At 32.0% G+C, this 22,073-nt stretch overlaps 1 protein-coding gene across 4 annotated transcripts in view; it reads right to left on the reverse strand.

The window, feature by feature from the left end:
• Positions 1-22,073, reverse strand: part of Ca-alpha1D (Ca[2+]-channel protein alpha[[1]] subunit D) — a 79,559-nt gene that overhangs the window by 18,216 nt on the left and 39,270 nt on the right. For all 4 annotated transcript variants that reach the window (XM_085953983.1, XM_085953982.1, XM_085953984.1 and 1 more), the window contains exons 23-35: positions 19,798-19,850; positions 19,283-19,429; positions 14,929-15,043; positions 14,367-14,497; positions 12,984-13,209; positions 11,230-11,331; positions 6,442-6,630; positions 5,674-5,776; positions 5,408-5,562; positions 4,353-4,450; positions 2,109-2,197; positions 1,466-1,606; positions 1,005-1,170 (exon numbers count right to left, since the gene is read on the reverse strand). In XM_085953983.1, the coding sequence (XP_085810109.1) occupies positions 1,005-1,170; positions 1,466-1,606; positions 2,109-2,197; positions 4,353-4,450; positions 5,408-5,562; positions 5,674-5,776; positions 6,442-6,630; positions 11,230-11,331; positions 12,984-13,209; positions 14,367-14,497; positions 14,929-15,043; positions 19,283-19,429; positions 19,798-19,850 (1,715 nt within the window). The remainder of the gene's footprint in view (positions 1-1,004; positions 1,171-1,465; positions 1,607-2,108; positions 2,198-4,352; positions 4,451-5,407; positions 5,563-5,673; positions 5,777-6,441; positions 6,631-11,229; positions 11,332-12,983; positions 13,210-14,366; positions 14,498-14,928; positions 15,044-19,282; positions 19,430-19,797; positions 19,851-22,073) is intronic.

Consider the following 22,073-nt stretch of genomic DNA (forward strand, 5'->3'; position numbering starts at 1 on the left):
TTTAATATAATAACAGTTAACATACCTGCATATTAAATCTATTTAATGCATTTAAATTGATTTCTATAATTTTATTAATTCTCCAATTTTTGAATTATCTACGTTGACAGCTGTTTCGGACTATAAGTGCTCGTCCGTAGTCATTTGGCGGGCGCGGCGCGGCGGCGTCTTGCGAAACTCAAACGTATAACCGTGTGTATTATGCCCGAAAAAACACACTGTCTACGAACATTTTACACACGGTTATACGTTTGAGTTTCGCAAGACGCCGCCGCGCCGCCCCCGCGCGACCACTACGTTCTTGCACTAAAAGCCAACTACAGAATGGTCCTAAGATAACCGAAGTTAAATGTCTAAGCAATGAATGTGTACTCTCGTCTAAATATTTTGTGGGTATTCCCAGAAACATGCTTGTTTCGTTCCTTATAATATAATATGAAGTGGTGTATTGAATTTTGAATGTTGTAGGAGGGGAATCAAATTGGGGTACTAAAAATGTTTAATTATAAGTGCCACTTCAAATACCTTTGAGTGTTGAAGCAGATTTACGAGAGAACATACTTTTGGAACATTTATTATTAAGTAACTTAAACTTGCTCCATGAGGTTATGTCGATGGTCACAATAAGTGTACAGGTACACGTCCATTAGCTGGATCTAAATAATATGGCTGTATATATATTATATAATATATAGCGAGTTGTTAATTTGTTTTCCATGAATGTATAATATGCTCTTTATACCTGGTAATAAAGCTTTTTCTTGTCTGATCTAAATTAACTGTGATGACAACGGGCTTATTACCCTCAACTGCTGTCAATATAAATACATTACTCAAAAATTGTAGGTTCAACAAAACCCTTGTTTTAAAAAAAAACTATTAAGTACGAATTTTGATTTAGACACATTTTATTGTGATTAGGTTTTGAGTGAAGAGAATGACTAACGGTACTGTTGTATATTAATTATTAATGGTTTGGTATTTGATTGATGGGTCAAGCATACCTCCTGAAGTAGTCCTGGATGAGAAAGGTGGCGTAGAATTTGCCAACAGTGACTTCATCATCGATGCCGGGTGGCGGAACTACCTGGTCCAGCAGCTTGGCGGATGTCCGCTTCCAAATCTTCTTTATCACAGAACGGAGTTGAGCGTTGCAGTCGTCAATGTTACCTATGGAAGGTAGTGAAAACCTTTATAAATTATACAACGTTGATAATGTTTTAAGATGTAACTGGTCTTGGTATATTGAAAGGTTTGTGTATAGATATTGTATGTTCTTTTTTACCATCATTGAGTAATAACTTCATGAAACGCCCACCATTATCATACTTTTATGCAAATAGGGTATTTAAGAAGACACCACGTAACATCGTACCTGGCCAATTGATCACACAAATAATTTTACGAGCAGACATATTCACATGCTTATAAGAAAATTAAAAATCAATTAAAAATATTTGCTGACCTTCTGTTTTGATTTTGAGTGACGTTCGCACCACAGCAAATAGTGTGGCATTAAAAAGCACAGTACCGTCACTATTTAGAGGCATGTTCATCGAGACCAATCTTTTGCAAGCCATTCTGTGTGGACATAGCTTACCGAAACCTGGAAATGTAACAATAATATATTAATATTTTTTGACCATGTCTGTGGGTCTATTCTATGCTTATCGACCGCTAAAGTGATAAAGTGATAAATATTATCAAACTTAGGGTAGGTTTGTATCAAAATATTAGCACTTATTGTAACAATTACACGAAGTTGGTTTTTATTGTTGCAATAAGTGCTATATTTTAACAGCACCTATCTTGCTGCTGTTAAAATATCGCACTTATTGCAACAATAAAAACCAGCTTCGTGTAATTGTTACAATAAGTGCTAATATTTTGATACAAACCTACCCTAAGTTTGATACTATTTATCAATTTAGTGTTCGATAAGTATAGAATAGCCCCACTGATCATAATATGGACCTCCACAGCGTACAAGTTTGTATTAACAGATTTTTTGTAACAATAATATTTAAGCAAATTATAATCATATACCTACTTAGTTTACAAGTTTTTAAAATACAAAAATTTATATATCAAAATTATTCTATACTAACCAAGCGGCGGACTGATCTTTCGTAACAATGTTACAACATCAAGATGTTTAATGCGACCTTTCGCATCTGGATCGTATTCACTCCATAATCTGCAATAACGGAAAAAGTTATTTTTTTCTTTTACAAAGTTGTATGTATAATGGAAATTTATTGTGTATTGCTTTGAGATGATATTGTGATTTGCTTGAGACTTTCACTTTTAATTGTTATTGCATTTAATATTTGGACTGTCATAGTCTGTTTTTCCCTTCCATTCCTTCATCGATGTATCGGATACATTGCGAGGGCTTAGTGTCAAACAACACTATCTACAAAAGTGCAACTTTACAGGAGAGCCAAAAATCGTTATTTTAGATTCTTGAAACTCAACAAAGGAAATTTAAAACCTAATGTTAATATTTTATAATTTATTGTGTATTGTACATTTATCTTGCTTATGATGATGTTAAAATTTATAGGGATAGTTTTAAAAAAATATGAAAACAAGGGTAACTTATGTAGTTAGCGTTAAACTTTACTGACGATTTAATAAGAAATTAGAAAAGATTGACATAACGTTGTTTGACTATCATGTAGCCGTAAATGTAAAATAACGTTATCTAAAAAAAAAAAAAAAACACTATTTTGTAGATAACGTTGTCTGACTTTAAGCACTCGATTGGAGGGGCTATTTTCAAGTGATAAATGTGGTAAGTGTACTGTTAAGTCGGCTACAGATATAACTGCATATTTGCGCGATATACTTGCGTAATTTTTTTGCACAAGTAATTATATTATGAGCGTGTTTATGATAATATTGTGCAAGTCTTTTGACTGTACAAGTGACATGAAAGTGTTTGAATTTTAGCAATAATGACAGACCAAAAACAAAATACAGACCTACAAACTTATCTGATGAATGAGATGGGGGAGCCACTGTCGAAAACTACCCAATCAAGACTCATAACCAGGGGGATGAAAGTTCCATACAGCGAATGTGACCACCTAATACTTAGTTTTCAGAATAGATAGTAGCACGGTCACACATGAAGTCGCATGATACAAGGCCATTTCAATGACCAATCAGAGCTCACCCATGGTCCAGCCAATCAACATTCGAGCTTTCGATCAGTCTTTTCAAATTTCATGTCAATTCTACTTGATATTTTCAAAACAAAAGCAGTCGTCCAATATTTTTCGAGTTGACATAATGTCAAGTGTCAGAATAATATTGCTGTTCGGCGTTTTTAAACCATATTGATAAAAAGGTTTTGTAATCCGATGGCTGATAAAATAAGTTAATGGGTAAGTCTACTTTTATTATATTAGTTTATAGGTATTATACGCTTGTATGCCCCTTGAAATTTCTTTGCAGTCGTCGCATCGAAATAATGATAGTACCTACCTATTGTAATTTTCACGTTTGCAAATCTACCAACGCAAACATAAAAAATAGATACCTAGATACCTATAAAGAAGATTATGTTTGAGTAAATTACGTACCTACATACATAAAATATCTATATTATATTTGCGCATTCTTACAAAAGTGTAAATGGCGACCATTGTCATTTTATATTTAAGTACATTTTAAAATTATTGTTTCAGAATCTACATCAATATATTGTCGATCGTTGAGGTTTTGACTGCGAGAATAACAGCAAGTGATGAAAATTTATAATGAAACACAAAATGAAATAATTAATGAAGTCATCAATCTGACAGGAAGTGCTGACAAATAATTTCCATGGTGGGAGAGCGTTAATATTATTATTATTACATAATTATGTCCTCATAAATATATGTTATTATTCATAATTTGTCAATATGATTATCATTGCAATAAAATGTACCTATCTGAATTGAAATATCGACTTTTATTCATTGTTGTAACAATTTCGTTTATATAATTATAAAATCTACAATTATATAAACGAAATTGTATTAAATTATTTTAAGTATTATTAAAAGTATTTAATACGTTTTTTGGGTTCGGATCTATGGTTCTGTCATAGTCAAAAGTTCTAGTCACGCCAATAGATGGTGCCAATTATAGGGGGCATCTTCTTGTATGGAACTTACGAATCTATATATATGTCTGTTATCTATGCTCGTAACTGGACAAAATCTGACATTCGAATAATATTTTCAAAATGGCGTCCTATGGTAGTTCGTAGTTCCATTTTTGGCCATTCTACAGATAAGTTTGTAGGTCTGTATAATGAAATTGATTGTCCTTTTTTTATTGGAACATTACAAAATTACCTAATAAACTCATCTAAATGATGTGGACCCAGAATCGACCAATCACGCGTTAGATAGTCAAAGTTGTCCATGATGACAGCCACAAAAAGATTAATGATCTGAAATTTGAAAATACAATGATTAAATAATATCTCATTTTAAAAATTTAATCCCTGCTTGGAACAACAACATTATTGCAAAATCTTTGTTCCGGTATATCGACAATAATTAAACATAGTGGAGATAATCATACATAGAACTTTAAGTGAATGTCAATAAAAATTTTCCCTATGACTGGAAAGTTGAAACGACATCCACCATGACACATTTTTTACACAATATACTTGCGATATAAAAAAAGATCATTGTTCCAAACCTACATTACTCCTAATATGGAAACTATTTTTGGTTGGTATGTATCAATGATGCACAACCTGCGGCCAAAATTACAAGTACTTACTTCATAACCAAGTGTTTCATTGAACATGATTGATAGGTTTGATACTAAGTTCCATCATGCATAATTATATGCACGTAAGGCAAAGTGATTGGATGCAACTATTAAATTTAAAATAATAAATTATTATTGTATGTCTGCCAGGACAATAAATATATCATTATTTTAACACTTTAACCTACTGCAGCCGGTGAACAATTAGGAAATAGATAACTTTGCCTTTCTGTCAAAATAGGTTGTGTACTACCGGTATATATAGATTGAACTTCTTCTTCGACCATGTCCGATTCTAATAAAATCATATGGGCCTCCAGGTTTGTATTAACAGATTTTGTTTTTACGAAAAATGGATGTCAGCCACTTAACCTATTAGGTCCATACTCTGGCTCAAACACAAATTGAAAAACAATATGTGTATTTGTCAGACCCAGGATTCGAACCTAGGACCCACGACGCTATAGGCCCACGCTTATGGGCGTGGGCTATAGCGTGGCCATCGTGGGTGTATAATTTGAGTACATATAAATAAAAATAGTATTATTTCAATAACGCTATTATCCCACTCAGGGGCTCAATTTCAATAATAATAATGGTTCTATTATATTAAAAGTATACTAACCAAGAAAGAGCAGAGTACATAGAAAGAAATGAAATAGGGGAATGCTATACTGCTCCCGCACCCTTCCCAATTGCCTTTGTCGTCTGACAAATCATCACAATTTACTTCTCCAGGACGAGACGAGCAATCAAGCATTATGTCCTGCCATGACTCACCTGGTAAAATAATTTTATGATAAATATTAAAATCTTCCATCATAAAGCCATTAACATTGTATAATTTAAGTTTCGCATTTCGAAATACTGATGTCCACTGAATATACTCACCGGTCGCTGATCTAAAGAGGACTAGTACGGCTTGAGGAAACGTTTGGAAATTATTATTTCTATGAATAGCAGTATCTTTAGCAAGGGCTATTTTGCCGAATACCTGAAATCAAACAAACATGGTTTTATTTATGTTAGATCAGTGTTTCTCAATATTTTTGGCATTAAGTACAATTTTTTTTATCATGGGCCCTTTGCCATTCATTAGGTACTTTTGATATAAGTAAAAAAATTGGCAAATATGATATTTTATCTGGATAAATATGTACTTAAAAATTGGACAACTTGTTAACCATTTTGGAATGTGACGTGCATGCCGGCAGAATGTGCAAAATTATGCATTATCGAAGCAAGACTACCAAGTTTATCGCATGGGGGTGGCTTAGTTTCAAATGCAAAGTCTTGCTGAAGTGCCTAAGTGGCCTTTATGTACCATATCCGTTATCGGATATCGGCAATGATTTCAGCTATTTTTTCTCTGTCTGTCATTGCTCTAGATAGGGATGAAGTGCTGAGCTCAATACACTCTCTGAATTTGGACAAGGATTTTTTTTTAGGGGCCTCGCTTACAAGAGATCTTACCTTGAATGTAAAGTTGATAACTCTAGAGATGCCGTATGGTGACTTTGTTGAAGTGAGATTCTTACTAAAACTTCTTAGTTAAGTTAAGGCTAACTTAAAGTCAGTATGCCATTTGTCTCATGGGGCGACCTCACAATTTATAACAATTAAGATAGCTACAATATGAATATAATAACGTGTCTATACCTGCATCCCGATAACAGCGTAGATGAAGAATAACATGACGATAAGTAGAGCGACATACGGCAGAGCTTGAAAAGATTTAATGAATGTCCAAAGCAGTGTTCTGATGCCTTCTCCTTTTGATAGCAATTTCACCAATCTCATCACACGGAAAAGTCTGAAGAAATTTATCGATATAATTGACGAGCCAGGCTAGAATGGTAAACAAGGAACACACGCAATTAATTTAACATTTATTGTAGATTTCAACCATTATAATTCCACTACGATAATTTATTTATTCAGTTATTTGGCTACAGGTTTCGTCAAATATTGTCAAATATTATTTCATTTTAAACTTAGTAGTATATATGGTGAAATACGTATTCTTTCACAGTCTCTCCAATATGCTGGACATTCAAAATTAATTCTATAATTGACATCCAATATCTCCTAGAAGAGTGTTTCTACCAAAGATGTTGAACAAAATCCCACGGTTAGGTTAGCTACATTTTGCATTGCAAGTTCATTTGAAAGGATCTTCACACTTTGAACATCTCCAGGACGTATATATGTATATATATATTGGTGCTTGGTGTTGGCGCACTGAGGTATTTTGTGTTTATTATTTTAACAAAATGGGTTTCTCTTAATTTTCGTATGTTTTCAATAGAAGGATATTATTCTTAAAATATCGACAATATATTGTCTTATTTTACTTACCTTAGAATGACTGAAATGTAATAGATGTTAGAAAATAATATTTCCTCCATGTAATAATGCATCCTTATTATAAAATACAAAATAATTCGTAATATGATTTCACAATAAACTTTACAAATACTAGTAAGTAACTGAGACGACTATTTTCAAAAACTGATAAGTCCTCAAGTTATTGACTTACATGAACACGATTAATTATAATTATATAAATAAACACTGATATGTACAATTTTATTTTGCTAATATTTGTCGCAATAAAGAATTTATAACCTAATAAAAATGAACATATCATTCTAATTTAAAAACATAATAATATGAAAAGAAACTAATGTTAAAACCAACCATTTACGCTTCAAATGCAAAATGTTGTTTATAAATAATTGGAGACTTGTCAGTGGTTGAAAATAGACACCTCAATTCATCAAGTGATCGGTTTTATAACCGATTCAAAACAATTCCCCGTTACCTACTTTGTAAAGTTTTATTTAAAGTATAATTTTTAAATATGATTTTAAGAATTAAATTATATACTCAATTTGTTCACATACTTAATGAGATTGTAGTAAAATAATGAGAACAATTATTGTAATACTATATTATAGTAGGTAAGTATTTCATGACTTACTTATGACTGATTTTTATATTCCTAAACTTTTTCAGCACTACACAGCAATAATAATTTATGAAATTATTTAAAAAAATATGTATTAATTTTTACCATTGCAAGTGTGAATATAATCAAGTGTCATAATAAATTGACGGGTTGTAAGTCAAGCAATACCTGTCTTCTGTCCAATTTAATTACATATTGGAAAATTATAATCTTATAATATGCATATTTGTACAAAATCTGAGAAAAAAATGTGGAAATGACTTATCTCAGTCAGTTTACCAAAAGTAATTTCCTCGTTTAATTTCGGAAATTATTTTTTAATTACAAACAACAAAATGATTTCCCATAGTAATGAATAATATCTCAATTTTTTATCAGATCTCATAGATATTTTCTTATTTTAACATATAAACTATTCTACATACATAGGTTATTATATACTACACAGAAACACACAACACATAGAAAAAAGAATATAAACTAGTATATTTTAGTAAAGGTTAGTACAGTTTTTAGTTATAGTTTTTGGTTGGTTATTTCATTTCATTTTAATGGAATCTATATATCACATTATTGACGGGTGTGTATGCCAAAATATTAGGTGCCTTGTCTAGGAATATATCTAAAAAATACTAAACTCTTCCCTTAAATAAACTCAATAAAATTTAAATTATTGATTATATCAGGTTTATAAAAGTAATTTTCATGAAAAGACGTTGCAAGCAGATGTAGATGAACTTACCTAATTTATAGGTTAATTAATAGGTTAAGATAAATGAATGTAAACATTCCATTATTGGTCACCTTTTTTTTATTATCCATCAATCAGTGGCGAAGAGTGGAGGTAGGCTGTTAAGATTCGACGTAAATAGTGCACACTAAATATTATCAGTCATACGTATTTGTTTTCATTGAACTAGGACTACAATGTATAGATTGTGTAGGTGAGTTTTTAAAATCCAATTAAACCTTGCGTAAACCAAGACATAATAGATAATAGTCAAAAACTATTCATCTATCTACGAAATATCTTAGGGGCCTTTCATCCAATATTTTCGAATGCGATTTTACGCCAGATGGCATGCAAAACGTATAATTGTGTTCATGGAGATTTTGTACATAAGCATCTCGCCGAACCCGAACACCTAATGCCCCTCTACCATAAGTTTAGCGAACCGATTGCTAAATTCAGCAGAGTCGATTTTTGACAGATTGCAACTGACAGCCCGCGTTTGTTGATAATTGTCATAGGTGCTTGTTTTCTTCCGTATTTCATTATGATTCAGTGAATTATTTTGATTATTGTCTAATGGTATTATCTATTTTACAATTGATCCTATACTTGGTGCTTCATTTTATTCAATCATGAATGTTTTATTTATAGGTACCAAACTTTGCTTTCGTAGATGAAGCTAATCTACAATGCCGCAAATTTCGTAAAAGCGGCGACGCTTTCGAATTTAAGAGTCTCGTTAGTAAATACACATCAGACGCAGATTTATGAAAATCAAATAAATATAATATAATATTTTTAACAACACAATTCACATGATTATGCTGGAATCGATTTATGCATAATAATTATATGGTGGGTAGGTATACTATCACGATAAAAGTATGTCATTAAATCATACATAATTTTGAATATTTTATAGATAGAAGAATAATTTTTATTTATTATGGTTTGGTATTTCAATGGCTTAATGAATTTTAATTAAATTAACCAACACCATCTGTAATATGTTTTCATAATTCAACGAAAACAAATAAGTATGACTGAAAAAGCGTGCACTATTTTTGGCGGATCGCCAAAAACATACCAAAACTATTTTGGTTTGATTTAGGCAGAGTTTAATGGATTTTTAAAAACTAACCAATGGTGTCTGGACATTGTAGTCTTAGTTAAATGAAAACAAATAACTGACTGACTGAAAATGACTGAGAAAGTTTAGTGTGCACTATTTAGTCGGATCTTAACAGCCTACCTCCACCCTTCGCCACTCCCATCAATAATAGTTTATTGAATCTGGTTTATTTTGATGACATGTTGACGTAAAGAATGTTATTAATTGTTATGTAATACTGAAGTAAGTAATAATAAAATCTAATGTTTTATTTAAGAACCTACATTCTATAATAGCTTATCAGTTGGTTTTCAATTTAGGTATTTATAACAAAAAAATAAATAATAAAGAATAAGTTTTAAATTATTTTTGAAATATCACTCTACACATGTCATTAACATCTTTTCATGAAAGCAGAGTGAGTTTTTTTAATTTATTGTCTATCGGTGGAAATGTTGTATTATGTGGGTATTGTGTTCTTTTCTAATTTATTTAGTAATGCCACTAGTGCGTATGGATATATTTAATAATATTTTGAAACATAGTGTGTGCAATTAAAAAAAACAACAAATGCAATTCATATTGTGTTAACTGATGCACACGTGTGATTGGATTTTACTCGGTTGTAATTTTTTCCAATAACTGCCAAGATGCAACACCGCACACAAAAACATTATAATCAAATGCAAATAATCTTTTTGCGAAAGCGGAAATGTATAAACAATGTTGTGATGCTGCAATTTTATAATGAACAATGAAAATGTTAAAGAATAAAGTTTTCACTGAAATCTTTTGAAACTTCTTCGAAATAATTTTGAAGTTCTTTTTTCAAAATTGAATACATAATTAGAAATTTACAATAATTAATTATATATGTAATGTATAATTTCTGTATCAATAGACTATATTTTTTAGAATTCAGTTTCTCATTCTTTCGAGAATTTTAATAATATATATTATGTAAATATGAGTTAACAATGGATGTGTGTTTTGAAAATTGTTGCAAAATAATAATGTGAGCTGAAATGAGTGACAACATTCACAGCAATTGCTTCGGACAATATTTAGCGAGAGGTAAGTAAGAATTGAAAAGTGACATTGATGTACAACAGGGCTGCCAAACAAATAGCAATTAAAATATCATTTGTATGCGTAAAAGTATATTAGTAGAGAAAGGACAGTTCTGGCATTGCGGTCACGACGAAGTCACTTTGGAAGGGTGTTAGTGTCATTTGAAAGTAACGATACCAACATCTAAATGAGTCGCCTGCACTGCCGAAAAATCGGACACCATTCTACTTCACGTTTAAAATAGGTAGTTGAATATGATCTTAAAACAAGGTAAATTAAAACTTCTCATAATTCTCACTGAAAAAAAACAAGCTGTCATATTTTGTTTTGTGTTAAATTTTGTCTGTAATCGTGATGTCAGTGAAGAAATGGTGATTACAATGTTAAAAGGGTTGGCAGCCCTATCGCAGAGTTAGAAAGATGACATAGCGTTTGATCAAGATGAGGCATAATCAGTAAATATATATTTTTTATTGAAACGATTAGTCATTAACTTCACACCACGTGCTTTCTGATGCATTCCAACCAAGAGTCTGCCTGCGACTATAACCGTGTACCGACCTTTATTCCTTTGCTTACATTCACTTCAGAGTAGACGATATCGATGAAGCTTCCCAGCACTATGATAAAGTCAAACACATTCCACGCGTCACCAAAGTAGTTCTGGAATTAAACATGACATACTACGTAATAGAATAAATGTTGTCAATATGCAAGTGGAAATTTTTAAGGGTTCATCTATTGATAATGCATATCATATAATTATAGGATACGCTTAAATAAAAAGTTCTACTCTACCATTTTTCTTTAAATAGGTAGGTTTTAGAAATTACACTTATGGCTAATATCGGCATTTGATCAATGATCGAATACATTGATTATTAAAAAAATTACATATATTAATGTAAATCAAGGTATTAATGGTACATAATATAAGTAACTTATTGAAAAAAACATAATTATAGCTTATTTTTTTTTGCAGATAGTTCCAATATTAAATTATACATCTTTGATGGTAGATTCTTTGGAAATGAATTTCTGTTTGTGGAAGTATACCTAAGAATAAGATATATTTATATTAAAGATTTTAATTAAAGGTTATATAATTTATAGAAAATAAAAGAAAACTATCAAAAATCACAATTAAAACTGATGATCAATTCAAAATAATTTAAAAGATTTCTAGTTATATACTATGAGCGGAATGCACAATCTAAGATTTCGTTCCTAAGGATAAGTCGCCGAAAAGGATGACTTAACTATAGACAATCCTGAGTATAGAGTTAAGGAATCCTTAACCATAGACTACTTTTGTTATGAACACGCCCCCTTCTGTATTACCATTTACCACTGACAGCTGCTGTCAAAATAAATTCGCATGTCTATAACACAGTCCATACACTGAAATTCATTTGACAATGTATCTCAATATGGATATTGATAGTGTTAATTCGTTTGGCATGTACTTGCAGAATATTATTTTATTTTTATACGCCAGCCCGCAGAAATACAAAATACCAGATGAAGAATGACATTTGATGCTAGTGTTACCATGTTAAAAAAAAAACTTGTGGTGCCTGTGGAATCACGTATAATGACTTATAACGGAAACATAAGAGTATTATAATTAAATATTAATATGTATTTATAGTTATTGCATTTATAAAATGCAGTTGTCATATTTTTGTCATCGTTTAACGATTATAAAATAATTTACCTAATTTACCTAACGAGAATTTTTAAATATGGTATTATTTTCAATAAAAATGATCTTAACTAAGGACAGTGTTTCTGCATAGTGTTTTCTGCTAAGGAAATTTTAGTTATGACAAATGTTTCTGCATTCCGCTCTATGACATTGTATATTATACTACATCTTTGTTTTTTTGTTTTTAATGTTTCTAGACACATTGGTTTCTGTAGAGGTCTTACCAGCAACAATATCTGTCATACTATTGCCTATGCCCATGTTGGTAAAATGTAAATTATCAGACAATTCTATTAAAGTGTATGCTTTGCATTCTTGTCACTAGACACTGCTAGTAACATTATGCTTTGTCTGAATTTCAATTAAAAGTTAAAAAAACTCAAAAAAATAATATAATTACGATGAATACCAATGGGAGTTCTAATTATATTAAACTGTCCACGAGCATGTTAATATTTTATATTAATACTATCGACTGAGGTACTTGATGGAATTTGAATTTAAATTCTAATGGATTCAAGCTCTGTACTATTTTCCATTTAAGTATACTTTATACTTTACTATTTTTATATTTTAAATTCAATGACTGAGTTGTATTATAATATACCTTAAACCTAAATGCTGCCAGCTTAAAGACAAACTCGAGGGCGAATACCGCTGTGAAGACCATATTGAGTAGATCGAGAGCGTCTGTATAAAGATCAGGCTGACGGTAAAACTTCATCGCTAGCGTTATTGTATTTATCATGATCAGTATGAAGATTGTGTATTCAAAGGGCTGTGAGGTGACAAACCACCACACTTTGTATTGAATACGATGCTTAGGTATGTATCTGAAAAATAATATTATAGGTAAATTTGATGTCAAAAATACAAATTAAAATAGTAATCTTGCCAATATAGTTTGCATGCACACTTTAATATTCTGTGTAATGAAAATACGTGTTCTAATACAGCCTACAATAGGCAGGGAGGTGGACAGGATGCGCGGAATGTTCTGTTTATACCGCTTACTTTTAGCTTTTAGCCAGTTTGTTGCCAAATGATTCTTCGTGGTCAGTTTTCAGAAAAAAATGTTAAAAAAACATGCTGTTGATCTTCTTTTCGTGACAACAAAACGAAAACATTTCACTAATTCAATGTTTACATGAATAGTACCTACAGGAAAAGCATTTTTTTTTGTGAATGCTGAAATTACTGCGAATGAACCATTAATGAAAATATACTCAGAATCTTGTTACCACCCGGGCATGCTTTTGCATAATTTGTTTCTTTCTCAGTACGATTCTTCTGCAGTATGGTTCATACATAGTTTTGCATGCTTCATACGCAATATTGACTTAGACCGATTGGTTTATTCAAAAATTTGACTAAATACACATCTTGTCACGTTTAATAGAATGGGGTGATTAAAACTTGTTTTTTTTTTAATTTCGGGTGTTTTTTCCGCAGTGTACTGTTGCTTGGAGTGTAATCCTGTGGTTCCACTTATAATAACGATGTGCTTATATTATATTATGTAGTATTGAACCAACATCATTAAAAAAACGTTTTTTGTGCCTCCTGTAAAATTTGTTCTGTGACGGTTTTGCCTAAACACAGTCGATATGTAATAGTAATAGTTGTTATGACATAAAAGGAAGGATTGACCAATTATTTTATAATATAACTATTATTAACAACAATAGTTTTTCTAGTGTCATTTTTAATAATATACCATTTTTAAGTAGGTAACAAGATTTTTAAATGGATATAATTTTATGAGATGAAAAATTTGAATTATAAATTTTAAAATTGAGTCTTTCGACTCGTCAAATGGAAAGAGCCACTTTCACACAATTAAAATATTATCTTCTCTGCCTGTTTATTTCCATGTGTCTTATCTCCATTTTTTGCCGAAAATGCTTGTTTTTTAAGTGACTAAAAAGTTTAATTGCGACTTATAAAATACAGTACCCCACATAAATATAGATATGATTTTATTAATTACCTTCTAACAGGTTTTGCTTTCAATGCAAATTCAATGCAGTTTCTTTGATTCTTATCTAGTTCACAATTTTTGTATTCTTGTTCTCCTTCATTTTGAAACGTGACAATAACGAAACCTACGAATATGTTAACCTGGAATGATATTAAAAAAATAATTAATAGAAAAATTACATAATCATATCTAGCTTTATTGTTTTAACTAGTAATCGAAAATGGATATTAATTAAAATCTCTATTTATGAAAATGATGAATATGCTATATTATTTGTAGATTTATAATATAGAGACAATGATTTGACTATATATACCAGTTACTTCCAAGGCTCTGTGAAACAGATTTTGTTTCACGAGAAATGGATGTCAGCCGCTTGCTCAACTTATTAGGTCCATACTCTGGGTCTGAACACACATGAAAATAATAAGATATGATTTTCTCAGTCCCAGGATTCGAACCCGAGACCCACAACTTTACAAGGCAGCAAATTATTACTCAGCCATTGTGGACGTTAATATATATTATATGTAAATAACTTAAACAAAAATAAATCTAATAGAAAACTTACCATGAAGAAGGCTATAATAATAATATAAATAATGTAATACGCAGCTACGATTGGACGGAAATTGTGTATTGGACCATAATCTTCATCATTTGAGTCAATGGATACATGGAGAAGGCTGAAATCATATGATAACCAATTTACTTTACCCTGGACAACAGTGCTTGATATCTCTATATCATTATAATCGTCACTGTACAGGCCAATTGGCGTAAACCTCAAATATAAAATTGTTCAGGAAGTGAAAAAAACTGTTGGCATTGGATTTACTTATTATAGTATAATAATGTTTATTTATTATTTTATATATATTTTTTAACAAATTGAGAATTTTCTTTTATACACCAGTGGCTTGCGTTTAGGGGTTACAACATTTGGCTGGAATATTTTTTGTCAAGTTACAAATGGCTTAAAAAATAGTTTTGAATTATTTTGGCATGAAATAAGTTTTTGGGATTTATGATACTTGGCCAGTTCGTGTAAGGCATAAAGCCCACCAAGAAAGCGCTCGGTGCGCTCACTACTGAGTAGGCCCCCTCCCACCCACGCATTACCCTTCACCTATGTAATAAGGGGCTCAAGCAGCACAAAATAATTATTATTATGAGCGTCTCTCATAACAAAGCAATAAAAATATTATTAAATTTCTCGGGGCTTGTAATTAAAATCGGACACGCAATAACTAAACAAAGAGTTTGCTGTTCTTAAATAATGGCTTCTCGCCCGTCGCATCGACGACGCTTCGAGGAGCGTGATTTTGCTCGCTGTTTTCAATGAATGGATACGTTGTATTTTCGTTAATTCGTATCGCCGAGAAGCCAAAAAACGATGACTCATGGGGCAGGCGGGCATAATGCGTCGTCAAATCCAGTGTGCGCTGGCGTATTTGATTACGTTGTATTTTCGTTGATTTACGCGCCACTTGTGAAATTTTGCGCGAGCCCCACTTGCTGCGTTAAGTGGGTTTTACGCCTTAGAGTATGCAATAAGTCCAATGCCATCAAAATGATGAAAAGTGAGGATTACGCCAATTGGCATGTACATTGACGATATAATACATTTACTATGCTTTGATGTATTTTAACAGTGCTTTTTTATACATGCTATAAAACTGATTCACGCGAAAGCTGAGAAGCAACTATCTATTGCAATCAGCCAGGGGCGGCTCTTCTTTTGGGTACCTAGGGGACAGACCCCGGTCCCCTCATCGTCATTCTATAATCAATATTCAATTGATATTCATGTTATACGTTCCTACCATAATACATTGATTTTGTATAAATTAATTAAGTATATATTTTATTTGCACTGTTTACCCATCCCTAATTCTTGTTTCGTGGCGCAACCCTGTTAATGCTTCAGTCTATCTACGTAGCAGGTACGTACAACGATAATGTCGGGTCACAGTTCTGAGAACTTTCCGAGTTCCCTTGTAGCCGGGACCGTCTGGAATGGACCCCGTCAAATCAAAACAAATATTTATGCAAGCAATGCAATTATGAGACTGTGTAGAGCATCAAGCACGTCATATGCACGTTTAGCTGTACATGTATTGGTGCTGGCTAGGGGTCGCCACTAGAAATACCCACTCCTACATAAAAAATGTTAGTACCTAGGTAAAAGTTGACGTACATATTATTATTATTATAATATCTTGTTGGTCGGCGCATATCCTGTCACAAGTTGTTTTAGTTTGCCAGTCAGACGTCAGTGATTAACGGTCATCCATCTATTTAAATAAGTTTTAAATTATAATTGTTAATACATACTCTCTATTAGTATTGTGAAGTTTGATTAAGATTTGATTTTTGAAATTTGTAGATAGTTTTCATCTCACGTTACTAAAATAATTTTGATAAATAATATTACGTAGGTACTATGATGAATGAGGTGGATTATTTATTGAAATATAAGTTCAGTACATTGACATTTGAAGATAAACTAGAAGTGAAACGATTAGGAGCTCACCAACCTAGTGATTTAGTTATTGTGAATGAACTAGTGAAACCAAAAAAAAAATTGACATTTAAATCGGAATGGTTTACTAAAAAAACGTGGTTGACTGCAAGTGTATCCTTAAAAAGACTATTTTGTTTTCCCTGTTTAATTTTTGGTGGTGAAACTGTTTGGGCTCAATCTGGTTATTCAGATTTAAAACATTTATCAGAGAGGCTAACTTCACACGAAACTTCGTCGTCTCACATGAAAAATGCTGTGACATTAAAACTTTTTGGTAAATCAAACATTGTTGAAAAATTAGACAGTGTATATAGGCGTAATATTCAACGCCATAATCAAGAAGTTGACAAAAATAGATATGTACTTTCAAAAATAATTTCTGTGTTAAGACTTTGTGGTTCGTGCGAAATTGGAATCCGTGGCCGCGATGAGACTTCCGAATCCTTGAAGCCGGGAGTGTTTCGCTCAGTGTTCCAGTTACTATGTGAAGATGATGTAATATTAAAAAACTATTACGAAAATTCGCCGTCATTTAAAGGGACTTCAAAAACAATTCAAAATGAGCTTTTGGACTGCATGTACGATTTATATAGAGAACTCCTCAAAGAGGAGATATCTACCACGAATTTTGTTTCAATCCAAGCGGATGAAACAACCGATGTTTCTTGTAAAGCACAGTTGGTTATAATATTAAGGTATATTACTAAACTTGGGACTGTTACTGAACGATTTGTGCAGTATTCTAAACTAGTGGATAAATCGGCCAGTGGCCTGACAGCAGAAATAAAGTCAGTACTGAGTGAATGTGGAATCAATCGCGAGAAATTGATAGCTCAAACTTATGACGGGGCGGCAGTAATGAAAGGAAATTTAAATGGTGTACAGGCACAGATTAAGGTTGATTTCCCATACGCACATTTTGTGCATTGCTACGCTCATCAATTGAACCTTGTAATGCAGCAACTGTGTTCGAAAACACACAAGGAACTAAAAATATTCTTCGGTAATATTTCTGGCTTCTCATCATTTTTCTCAGTGTCCACGAAACGCACCTGTTTATTAGACAATGTTGTGAACCAGAGGATGCCAAGACCTAGCGCAACAAGGTGGAATTTTTCTGGGCGTATGATAAACACTGTTTATGAAAATTTGAATGAGATGCGGGAGTGTTTTTTGAAATTTCAAGAAGATCCAGGGTGGGATGCAGTAACTTTAAGTGAAGCATGTGGACTCTTAAATCTTTTATACGATAGGTTATTCTGCTGTCTTCTTTCATTTTTCGCGCAAGTTATGCCGGAAGTTGACATTTTATTTCAAAAACTTCAAAAAGTTTCCATAGATAATATTTCAGCAAACTTAGCTATAACACACTTTAAAGCAGCCATATTAAAAATAAGAGAGAAAACGGATGAATTGGGAGACCTCTACGCTGATTTAACATGTAAAAGAAATTTTTCCGCTAGTGATTTGAAGCGCGTGATGAAAGAAGCATGCGATGTCATTGTTGTGCATGTCAGCGATAGATTTTCGAATACTGACCATCTTACCGCTGCAAGATTGGTGGATGTGAGATTTTTCAAAGATTTTTCAAAAAAATTTCCCGATAAAGATTTTGATATAGCGGTTAAATATTATCCATTTCTACTTAAAAATAAATTAAGAACAGAATTACAAATTCTGTATGGACATGACGAACTCACTAGTGATGTAAAATCCGCCGCTTCTCTCTTAGCGTCATTGGACGAGAATAATGTAAAAGAGATATTTACTGAAGTCACCAAACTTTTAGAAATTATTATCACGATCCCAATGACGACTTCAGAATCAGAAAGGTGTTTTTCGACGCTGAAACGTATAAAAACATCTTCAAGAAATACAATCGGTGAGGAACGGCTGAATGCGCTTTCCATGTTATCAATAGAAGACGAATTCATCAAGTCCGTTCCTGATTTCAACAACAAAGTGATTGACCGGTTCGCCAAACTAAAAAATAGAAGAGTAGAATTTAATTATAAGACTCTTTCGGACACAGGAGGCATATGAAGATGAAGTAATAGCTACAAAAGGTATGTTTTCTTTGAATTATTTATAGAATCTGAAGCAACAGCTACTATACAAAATAAATCACTTAAGTACACACAATTAATGTTAGAATTCAAAATATTAATAAAAATAGAATATACGTTTTGATTGACATTAATTAGGTATACATATAATATGTATTTCATATGATATTTCACGCCATGTGACCCCACTTACTAAAATATGCTAGAGCCGCCACTGCAATCAGCTGTCAGTTTAGCTAATTTGTTGGTTTGTGTGGAATTAGTTCTTTACTGGATGTGCACTTTATTTTCATTTCATACGTGCCAGAGTCTCCGGCGCGGATAGTACTTACTTTGGCCAACCTTCAAAGGTGGAGACGGTGAAGAGTGTGAGCATTCCTTTCATCACGTCGTCAAAGTGAAAGCGATTCCTCGACCATAGTCTATCTTCCATTTCAGGCTTGTTTATATCACCGTTTTCGAACAACAAATATGTACCCCTGAAAATATTTCAGACAGTAAGATTGGTTGAAAGTCAATAAATATTACTATAGATCTACCATCATAAATTGGCGTTTCAGCGAGGGCGCTAGTATGACATTGAGAATTTTACCATAACTAACAAAAAAATAGTAATTTATAATTTATTATTGGTAGTAGATTTCTGTACAAATATTATGCAATCCATAATTCGAGAAACATGTTGTAAAATTAAATGGCATTTATAACAAATTTATCCTCGATAAACTATTTTAGTTTCAAATTCGACCGGCTGCCAACTTACGATGGTAGATCTTTACTGTACACTTAGAGTTGATCAATGTCAATTATTTACATCTATAGAACATAGGATTGTAAATAAACTTACTGGCATTCTAGTTTGGTCATTTTTGATCCATCAGAGCAGGAAAAAAATTTACCCTATAACACAAAATAAATAATAAATTTTTTGGTTCACATTGAATTAAATAAGGGGATGCAATTAAGTGTACAGAAAATTTGATCAAAATCATGTATGTATTGATAATTTTCAAACCTAGTAGGTTCCAAATAAATAAAATTATTTCACATTTAAATTGATTAGTCAGAATGCTGTATATTAGTGGTGAAGGGTGGAGGTAGACTGTTAAGATCAGTCATAAATAGTGCACAGTAAACTTTATCAGTCGTATACGTATTTGTTTAACGAAGCCATAATAAGTAATAGTAAAAAAATACTCGTCTATCTATAAAATATCTAAAATTATGCAAATAAATCATACATAACTTTGGAAAAAAAAATGAACCAACAATATGTGTAATATCTATTTTTAATCTTTAACTTTAATCAAAGTATAAATGAAAAAGTGTGCACAATTTTGTCATATCGCCCAAAGTAATTATACTAAAACTATTATGGTTTGGTTAGGCAGGGCTTAATTGATTTTTAAAAACTAACCAACACCATCTGTAAATTGGAGTCTTAGTTCAATAAAAACAAATATGTATGACTAACAAAGTTTAATGTACACTATTTATGGTGGATCTTAACAGCCTATCTCCACCCTTCGCTACTGCAGTGTATTTTATTCATTCTTATAATATATGATTATGTTCCTTGTTTGACAATAATTATTCAAGATAAAAATATTAATCAATTAATTATTAAACCTCTCAATTCTATTTTTTTTGTCATTCTCATGAAATTTTAATTTCAGTCATGATAAAATTGTATGATTTCAATTACTGTTACGATATGATTGAAGTAAAAATATATTTATATATACCTTGAACAGCTGCACTCCTATGACAGCAAACATAAACTGGAGAAGATATGTCACCAGCATTATATTACCTATTGTTTTTATAGCTACTATCACACATTTTACGACATACTGATTTTTTTTAAAAACAATATTTTGGGCACATTCATTGTAATTAAATTTATAAATTAAAGTTAAATAATTTTTCATTAAGTTAAAAATATTTAAATAATTTTATATTTGTATCGTAGAATTGTTCATACAAACCGATTGACCGCGAACATGGTGTCGCCAATGTTAGGTTTTTATTTTTTCAATCCAAAATGTTAATTTTTTCACACGAGCAATACAGGAGGTACATTAAATTTTGATGAAAACAAAATGGTCACAAAAACACAACCGGGTCGGGTGAAATTCACAAATGGACATCATCGATTGGTTTTATTGTCAAGATGGTGTCGAGGGTCCGTGCAGGCGTCACAAGATGGCGGCAAAAAGTGGCGGGAAAAGAAAAAAACATAATAGCATTATAGCGCTGATCTACATAATATGAATCGTATATTTACAAAGCCAACTATTTTCAAAAATACCTATTTTTTAATGTTAATCTAGTGAATCTATGTTTCTTGTTTTGTTTAGTCATCAAAGCGTTGTTTTTTATTTATTATACATTTAAAACTAAATTTTGCATATAATATCAACTGTGAACCAATATGTCCACAACAAGATGCCGTAGGTAGGTACCTATTTGATGAAATGTTATTTTCTATAGCTCTGGGAACCGACCAATAAACCAATTGAAGTGTTGAGGATTCAACTAATACGATTTCTAAGTCGAGTAAATCAACTTCAAAGTTTCATAATATACAATTGTAATGCAATCTCTGCGTGTCACCAGCTGTAAAAACCATTATTGCATAAGGCATAAACTCTCATTGGTTGAATGCTCGCTGAGTAGGTATATTTTTCGAAGGGTGCTGGATCGAGCCAGCGGTCGTGCACTACAGATTTGGGATTCCAAGCCCGTTGTACATAATAATATGCATTTTGCTACTTGGCCGTGTTGATGAGGTTTTCGGTGAGGAATTCACTCATAAATAAATTCAGGTTCATTACTTTGGTATTAATATGTGGTGTTGTGAAAACACTGCTCCTAACTCATTTTTAAATTATGTGTCACTTGTACTCGTTTAATCCTGAGCACCTCAATTATTATTCTATGTTGGCTCATACGGATAGTCTTTAATCATCGGTCATGTTTTGCAATCTTCAGCATTGGCGGGTACCAAGAAATAATGTGTCGGTAAAAGGTTTGTTTTTTTAATGTTTAGGGGGGTGTGAAAAATGAGACGTGTGGGATAAAAGGTTATGTGAGGATGGGAGGGGGGAGGGTTAAAAATCC

Source organism: Rhyacophila brunnea, unplaced genomic scaffold (assembly GCF_057557595.1).
Source record: "Rhyacophila brunnea isolate RB1 unplaced genomic scaffold, BYU_Rbru_1.0 scaffold_4, whole genome shotgun sequence".
NCBI lineage: Eukaryota > Metazoa > Arthropoda > Insecta > Trichoptera > Rhyacophilidae > Rhyacophila > Rhyacophila brunnea.